Source organism: Corvus cornix, chromosome 4A (genome assembly GCF_000738735.6).
Source record: "Corvus cornix cornix isolate S_Up_H32 chromosome 4A, ASM73873v5, whole genome shotgun sequence".
In the NCBI taxonomy this organism is placed as follows: domain Eukaryota; kingdom Metazoa; phylum Chordata; class Aves; order Passeriformes; family Corvidae; genus Corvus; species Corvus cornix.
The window spans coordinates 7,967,839-7,976,980 of record NC_047058.1 but is presented as its reverse complement, the minus strand read 5'-3'; the positions used below and the strand labels follow the sequence as shown (position 1 = coordinate 7,976,980).

The following is a 9,142-nucleotide window of genomic DNA, read 5'->3' as shown; positions in this document are numbered from 1 at the left end:
GCAAGCCAGCTCACAGCCCCCAATGGCAGCAAGAAATGGCATTTTCAGCCACACACTCAGGGTTTTGTATGAAAAAAAACCTGGACAAATTAATATTTTAAAGAATGGAAACTCAGAAATTCATGTATTTGTGAAGTTGATTGTAGAACACGCAAAAAAGTGTCCATCTTGTTCCCATGGCCCTGAGCTCAGTGTTTAGACAAAAGGCACATTCCAGCAGGATTTTTCCCAAAAAGGGCTAAACCAGGGAGCCTGTGCCAGCACTACTGGGCTGGGGTCAAACCCCGCTGCTTGGCTGTGCAGGTGTCTCGTGAGGAGCCCATGACCCGATCCCCACACAGGAGCTGAACATGTTCAGCTATTTCATTCCTCCCTGATCAGTTTTGATTCCTTGGCCAGGCTCTGTAAAAAGACCGAAATTTTAAATAATGGTCCAAAAATGGGATGATGTAGCCAGGAGAGTGTGGGCTGCTGAGAGAAGAGAAGGCTGAGCTAAATATTTGGCAGAATTAAGCAAACCAGGAAAGACATGTGGGCATAAAGAAATAATTCAATATTCAATTTCTGGCAGAATTCATGAAATCCGTTTATAGTTCGGATCACAGTGAGCCATTTATTACTGGTATGGGAATGAAGGTCTGGGGGGTTTGGTTGCAATGGGTTTGCAACTGTTACAGAGGGAAATGATTAATAGAACATTAAACCCAGGTTAATTAACCCGTGGTCTTTGACCTGATGGGGTGTCTGTTCCCAGGTGCCATTCCAAGGATTTACCCTTCCCACAATGGGCTCTCCTGGTGTGGTTGCTGCTCTCTTGCTCTGTCTTTCCTTGAGGGGGTGGCACCTGCTGGGTGACTCCTTCAAATTCACTTCAAATTCCTCTGAATTTTGGCCAAGCCCAAAATCTTCGGAAGGAAGAAGTAAAGGGCCTTTAATTGAAAATTTCACATTCAACAGAAAAGAGGAGGAGACTGCCAAGGGAAGATTGAGGCTGGTGGGAATTTTTCTTTCAAAAAAAGTCAAATGAGCTTTTTCCAGTGAAAAACTCTACACAGTCCAAGATTATTCCATATTTCCAGCAAGAAATAACCAAAAAGCAAGATCAAATAGTAGATAAAGTCTGAACATTTTCACATTTCCTGCCCTTTCCTCTACTTTATTTCACCACTAAAATAACAACTGCAAAAAAATAACCAGAAAACACCTTTTGTTCCAGTTTCTTTCTCCTCCCATGACCCTTCCCCTCACTCCCTGCAGCAGGAACGTGGAGCTGGAGTGGCGACCCCAGCTGTCCCTGCTGGTCATGCATCACCTCATCCCACGGAGCAGCTTTGGTGCCCCCAAACCTAAATCCATGTGGGGAAACTAAACTGGAATATGTTCCTGGTTTATGGCTGCACCTTCAGTCTGATCTCAGTCTCCTCTTTACTAAATGCCCGATTTATTTTAGTATTGGATTTTTCATCGAGACAGAAATAGTTGCTCATTCTGGAATATGAAGTATGGGGACAGTTCCAGGCATTTTTCCCCAATTCCTGGGGTTTTTTTGCCACCAGGTGGCAATGGAGCTGCAGCACCACCCTGCTCGGGGTGGGCTTTTCCCAAAACATGCGAGCTCAGGGTCCCAGCAACATTTGTTAATAAATCTTTAGGGTCGGACAGATATAACTCCTCTCCATCCACGTTCTCTCTGGTTTTACCCACCCTCTCTGCAGCCGTAATTCCAAAGCTGGGCGGGGGTTGAGCTCAGAGTTTGGGTGACTTCGGAGCGTTGAGAGTTTAATTAATCAGGATTGTGCAAATCTGCAGTGCAGGAGAGGAGCCGGGTGAGCGTGTGCCCACAGGATCCGCAGGACGCGGCCACACCGCCACCTGCCAGCCTCTGCCACCAAAGGCAGCCCGGAGCTGCGGGATCCGCCTGCACCTTCTTTCCCCCCGTGTCCCCGCCCGACACCAGCCCGGGATGCCCCCACGCACCAAAGTCCTTTTCCGTGCGATCCTTTCCGGCTCTTTTTCACTATTCCTGGCTTTGAATTAAATTTCAATCCTGCCCCTCAGCCGTGGTACCGCACTGGGAGCTCCCCAGGACAGCCGGGCTGGTACTTTCAGCACCGGAATTGCTCCTAAAGCCAAGAAGCATCAGCTTTAACAACTTTTCCCAGTTTCCATCCACGTGGATTGGGGCTGAGGTCATAGGCCACGGGATTTAGCTCTGGAGGTTTTTAACTTGGGAAATGCCAAGGGATGGGATGAAAACAGCACCAAGAGCTCACATTTAGCTTAAAAATAGCTTTTAAAAAGCTCCACAACTCAACCCCCTTCATGCGAACTGAGCTGTGTCAGCGCTGGGTGTGCAGTGCCTTCATTGGACACAAATCCCTTTGGGAAGGGACAACATTTCACTGCTCCTGGGACAGAGGGTTCCAAGTTCTGTACAAAATTCTAATTCTGAAAAGCCTCTCCATAAATAATAAAGTAATTTATATGGTGGGAACTGAAGAATTAGGTCTGAGCCCTGATGTGGATTTAGTTCTTGTTGCTCTGAATGGAACTGAACATTTCCAAGGCCATAATAAACACAGAAACAGAGAAGTTCATATAGGAAAAGGAGTTAGTTCACCTTTATTTCATTTCTCCATAGTCCCAAACTTGACAGACGTAGAAAAATATCCTTGAGTCAGTAGACAAATTTACCAATGCTAAATAGCCCTTTTCTCTGACCATCTGGGCCACCCTAAATACATTTGTACAAGCATTACTTCAGGGGGGTTCAATAAAAGGTTCTTCTAAACTATAAACAATAAACTACAGAGGAAAAACTCGAGCTACCAAAGCATGCAGATGAAGGGATCTTCCAAAACTTAAAAAAAAAAAAAAAAAAAAAAAAAAAAAAATTTAAAAAGCAAACCAACTTTGAGATGCATTTGGAGGAGAAAACAAATTAGGACAAATTGAGGAAAAAAAAATTAATTAAGAGAAGCCAAAGCAAACTCTGTAAAGGATCTGTAGATAAGTTAAAATATCTATGGCACAACTTTTCACCAAAAAAAATTAAGGCGAAGACCAACGTTTTATATAAAAATAGCTGAGCAGGCTTCGAAAGCAGGAAATCAGCATTTCCAATGATGACTCTGTTAATACAAGATTATAAATACCCTTTATATACACAGAAAACCAACTCAATACAAACGTCTGGACCGGTTCTCCGGGCATCTGACACTCAAAATGCCCAGACCAGGTGTCCTGGACCATAGTGGAGGTACTTCAGTTGAAGGTTTGTAGTAGTTTCTTTGCTACACGTACTGATACAAATCATAAAAATGCAATATAAATAGTGATTTTCACAGAGAAACTCAGGAATACACTCAGGTTACAAAGCTTAAGGAATTGGCCCATAAGGAAATGATAAAAGATTTAAAATCATCAATTATCCTGTTTTGTAGGCTAAGGAAAACATCCAAGTTATACAATAATATTTAAACTTTCAGAGTATTTTTTTTTTAATGAAACTGATTCCTATAATGAAAATAAAGCAGAAATTATCATGGCAGAATATTCATTATCTCTTCATAAATACAGCAGTTTATTTGTCAAGATCACTTAGAAGTATCACTATTATGGGCATTTTCAAGAATTTCCAAGCCTAAAGGTTACCAGTTGCAAGGACATAAACAATAAACCATATTTGTATGGATGGATCTGAGTAATTTTCAGAACTATGTAATTGATATAGAGCAAAACATGAAAAGAAGAGCAAATGAAATCTATTTTAGAAGAATTCCATTAACATTTCAAGTTAAAATACCTTTGTAGAGCTACTGTGATCAAGTTCAGTGTATCTGTGCACATTGTAAATCTGCATCTGTGTGTTCACACGCACTCAGTAATTCCAGAATTAACCCTGGAAATGATAAAATTCCTACTGGAAAAGACAATTTCCCCCCAGCACAATTCAGTGTATTTACCACTGACTTTTTGAACTGTTATTTCACAAAATCTGCAGATAAAGCAGAAGCTCTTGTTTTCCACAGCACAAAACCCTTTTAGTTTATTGAAATTTTGACTAAAACCCAGAACCTTCATTTCTGCCTCTTTGTGCCTCATTCCCTCCATCCCCTTGTGCATCCTGCCACTCTTTCCCCTACATTCCAGGGAGAGAAATGTGATGGGGGAAATTCAAGGAACTCTTTTCAGATGAAACTTGAATACAAACATGGTCTAAATCTACATTTGACCTCATTTTATTACTGATCCATTTTCATTGAACACTTCAAAATCCTTTCTACAAGGTCTCTATAAAGTTATGCCAAAAAAAGGAAACAACTGACACAAAAATCTGCAGAGGTATTTATGAACTGTGATGTCTCAGAAAGTGTAAAATCCTTTTCCTTACAGTGCTGAGATCACTGACTGCTCTCTCAGATTAATTCATCTGATGCACTGAGCAATGCTACAACAATCATTAATACCAGAATTAAGGGTAATACCTATTTCTCACAGTAACTGCACCAAAACCAGCACAGCCACCCCACCATCCTTCAGCTTTAACATAAATATTTTCTCTCATGAACATATGCTAAGATTTTCTCCCTAATATCCCATTATTTCCTCGTCCACAGATTGCAATGAGCACAAATACAGAAAAACAGCACTAAAATAACAAAGTGAATGGCTCACACTCAGCTAAAACCATGCACAAAACTGAAGGATGCATGTTGGGAATAATTTATTGCCTATAAAAGGTTAAAAAAAATCCTAAGTTCACATTTTCTGTGTGGGTTTAAGGGGTGTCACATTTCAGAGGTAGCATTGTGTAAAATGTAAAACAGAGCTGGAAAAGAGTTATTGACTTAGTTCAGTAACATGGGAAACTGTTCCCAGAGCCAAAGCACTGACCTGAACTGTTTTCCTTCCAGGAACATCCTTAAACATCTCTTTCAGTGAAGAGGATTTGCTCCTTTGTGGAAAAAGAACCCCCACAAGCCCAAGGCTCTGCCCTGTTTATGGTGCCTTCTGACCAAAGCAGCTGCTGCTTTTCAGGCCAATAAATACTCACACTAAACACCTGTTCTGCCACGGGAAACACCCATTTTGTGGTGCTGCTTTGTCCATTTTTTTTCCCCCAACCTTCTCAGATTTCACATTTGGTCAAATGTGACAAAATGTTCTTGATTAAAGAAATCCACCACCACAACCCAGCTCGTGTTCTCTGGCACCCAGGTGGAGTTTCCTCACTAACCACCCCTAACTTTGCCCAGGCACCTCCCAAGTGAGCTGGGAGGATTTGGGGCAGAAAAGACAGGATCTGGCCAGGTTCCAGCCCTTCAGCCCCCGGGTCCCTGCTGGCCTGGGGCAGCTGGGCAGGGGGCTGGAGGGAGGACATCAAGCTTCTGAGTTGTTCCTGTGGCAGGAACTCTGTGCTATTCCCCTAAAGCATATTCCTGCCCCTCCTCACACCAGCAGCACCCTGAGACCCCAGGCCAGCAGTGGCTGTGTCTGGAATGCCGAGGGGAAGGCCAGTGCTGTGCAGGAGTTTGTGGTCAGTGTCAGGAATACAGCAGTGCAAGACATCCCAAAGGGGAGAGCAGATCCACGTTAAGCAGTGATTCCCATTCCCGAGCCAGGATGCCCATGATGCTGCTGGTTTGTTCCACCACTTCACCTGCATGAGCCCAGCAGCAGACACAGCTTCTCCCAAGGGAGAAGACAGAACCTTTCCTCACTCACAGAGCTGCAAAGCCCCAAACTCCTCATCTCACACTTTTTATTGCCTTAGTGAAAAGAAATACTTGGAGAGATTAAAGTGCAGAGCTGCCTCCAGGGCTGGGCACTCCAGAAACCTCGTCCGGTTCATCTGCTCAGGTACCTTTAGACCTGCCCCGAATTCATCCACTGGAGTATTTATTGTTTTATTGGAGTATTTCCTGTTACTGTCAGACCTATGGATGTGACTGAAGCATCACCTGCAGGGAGAGGAAGGGAGGCAGAGCTCCAGGAAACAGGGTTTTAACCATGAGCAAACTTTCCAGCATCTAAACCAGCTCCCCAGGGAGAGCCCATCCTGTCTCTGGTTGAAGTGTCTGTTCTGAGCTACTTTCCCACCTGGGTTTCTTCTCTGATGCATCCCATGGATGCTTTAGGAATGACCAAGGCCAGGGAAGTCATCATGCATGGACAAAGTCAATGAGAGACTGTGCGGGATGGTCAAACATTGATACGTGGCCACAGAAAGGTGATAAAACCATCAACAGGTGGCCCTTCTGCTGCAGAGATGATGCACATTAGAGTCACTCACTGAAACAGAAAGGGGGCTGATTTCTGTCACCCTGGAAAGCACATCTCCTATAGAAGGTTATGAAATGATGAACTGCACTTAACAGGTGTTTGTTACCTTCCTACAGACAGGGGAAATACCCAGAACCCAAATCCACACCAGAGCCACCCCCACTGCTCTCCACTACTTAAATACCACCAACAGTAACAGTCATTAGATTTTTGTTGGAAATACACACTGATACTGAAAGCAAGCCCAGCCAAGGAGCTGTGGAGTATCTCCCTCCCCAGATTTCATTATTCAGGGATAGAATTTACACTTGTTTTTCCTGACTATTCTGTAGTGTTGTCGTGTCCCAGGCTGTGGCAGCGCTGCTGCCTCGCTGTGTTTTGTCTCCCCACAAGAGAAAGGACCACAGAAATCCCCCAGGGATGGGGTGGGCGTTGACTGCAGCTCATCTCAGCTGCACATCCAAGAGGATTCCAGCTTCCTGGAGAACAGGGACTGACAAAATTGCTTGTATCTAGCGAACAGTTCATTCAAAATTCATCCCTTCAATTTGTTTGGATATGAAATAGCAGCAAGACAGCAAAATATGAATCATCAATGAAGTTTTTCTTGCAGGAAGGTGGATGATTTAATTGACCATGAAATTGAGAACTTCTGTTAAGAGTATCCCGCTCTCTGTCATGGGAATTTAAGTGGAAGAAGCAGGAAAACAGGGGCCAAATAGTGGCAAATCCCAGCATTATTTTTTTAATTTCGCAGAAAACAAGAGGTTTCATTGTCAGTGGCACAAATTTCCTGTCTAGAGAGAACAGCAATAGAAACCATTGTTGGCCTGGCATAGAAAACCCTTTATAAATGAGTTTTTCAGAGCGAGCAGAATTCCAGCTCAGCTCTATGCTCCCTGTGAAGGACAGCACTGTGAGCTCTGCTCACAAACCTCTGAGTTTTAATGCCTCAACTCACACACAGGCCCAGCAGCCTGGAATTCTGGGGTTTCTCTGTGGAAGGGTAGCTCTGCTGGGAACTTACAGAATTGTACAGGGGCAGAACTGTGAGGCTTTTGGTTTTTCAGAACACCTTTTAAAACTGTTCCTGCTCTTTCTGCAGCTGGTGTTTAACAGTATTGCTAAAAGCTCCTCATGCCCAAGGACAGGAGAGACTAAAAACTTGGAAGAACAGAGCCCACTACTGATACTAAACAAAAAGAGCTGTACAAGTGATTAGGGAGGAACTGATCAGACTGAGAAAACCCTAAAACCTGAGTTAATCCCAGTATTAAAGAAAAAAAAGGTGTTATTTCCCCAACACTCTGGATTTGCTGAGCGACACCTTGGACCTCCCACTGAAATTAAGGGGATTACTCACTGCATGAACAAGGATTCCCCAGAGTCAATTATTATTTGGCATAAAATGGAAAGATCAGGTTTTTTACAGCCTCAAGTATCTGTGTGAAAAATGCTTACTGAGGGATATCCAGGTTGGAATTGGAGCATCAATGCCATGGGCAGGCACTTGCAGCATCCCACAGAAACATCCTGGAGGAAAAGAGCTCCAAGGTTGAGACCAGCCTTGGACTGGTCACCTCCCTGTCAACTCAACCCTGACACTGCTGCCGTGGCCAGACATTCCCTGGACACAAACACACCCCACTGAATCCATCTGAACATCTCTGCACATCCATTCCACCACAGGAGTGAACGGATTCAGTGCCAACAGCTCTGGGAAAGAAGGAATTCAGTTCAGCTCCTGCCTGCAATTGAGATCACCGTTCAGAAATGGCACTTGCCAAAAAATCCACTAGGCAGGGCTTCAAACCAGATCTGCAAAACTCACTTCCCAACACTGGAAAACCTTTCAGGATGCAATGACAGCTGTGGAATTCTGACTGGCTTGGTAAAATGGAGCAAAGTTTGTGGAAAAATATATAACCAAGACTTAATAGGCAGAACTTTAGCATTCAGGCTTTGACAAATAAACACTGTGACTACAATCATTAAACCCTAAAGAGTGTAAACATCCAATCCCATTGCTACTGTATTAGGCAGTTGTATCCTGCAGCTATCAGGGTTCTCATTTCCACCTCATTTCTTCCAACACTTATCACTGCTTCTTCACATTAATAATTTATTTACGATAATTCAATTTTTTCAGTTAGCCTTTCAAGGTTTTTTCAGCTATTTTGGTCAGACAAATGGAAGATTTAACAATCTCAAGTCAGAAAACGAAAAACATTTCAGTTTAATTTCAGGTTTTCAAGCACAACTCAGAGAAAGCCTGTTATTCTATCTGGATCCCCAATTTTTAGTCCACCTACCTGAGTAAAAATGGGGAAAAATATAATAAACAGGCCTGGGGAGCACGTGACGCTGAAGTATTCGCTGTGTGTCACATGACATTTGTTTTCCACTCTTGCATCCCTGCTCAAAAAGACTTTGCTACAGAGCCAAAGTTATTCTGGAGAGTCAGAAGTTAATCCTACTCAAGGCCAAGCTGCTCCCAGTGAACCCTTCCCTCAGCCAGTTCTTTGATTTTCCAAACCCAACATTCCCAATTCCTGGGCAGTGCAAGGACGTGAGGAGCCACAGCCGCCCTTCAGCACCAGCTCCTCCTCCTCGGGCTGGCTCCCCTGGGCTGAGGACACTGCAGAGCAAAAGCCTCTCTCCTGAACCCTGCACCTCACGTGGGGTTTCTGTTCTGTCACTTCCAAAAAAGAGAAATCACAAACTGTCTGAGGCATTTTTCTCCGACAGGGACGAGAGGCTGAATGAGGTATCATCGGGCTCTGGGGAGGTGTGGTTGAAATCCATTTCTTCAAGTTCAGGAGGTAAGTCTGAAAGCAGGGCCTACAAGGGAAAATAC

General features: G+C 43.8%; 1 protein-coding gene across 2 annotated transcripts in view; it reads right to left on the bottom strand.

Annotated features, from left to right (window-relative positions):
• Positions 1 to 2,593: 2,593 nt before the first annotated feature.
• Positions 2,594 to 9,142, bottom strand: part of HDX (highly divergent homeobox) — a 41,268-nt gene continuing 34,719 nt past the window's right edge. For both annotated transcript variants that reach the window (XM_039572048.1, XM_039572049.1), the window contains one exon: positions 2,594 to 9,126. In XM_039572048.1, the coding sequence (XP_039427982.1) occupies positions 9,001 to 9,126 (126 nt within the window). In that variant the 3' untranslated portion in view covers positions 2,594 to 9,000. The remainder of the gene's footprint in view (positions 9,127 to 9,142) is intronic.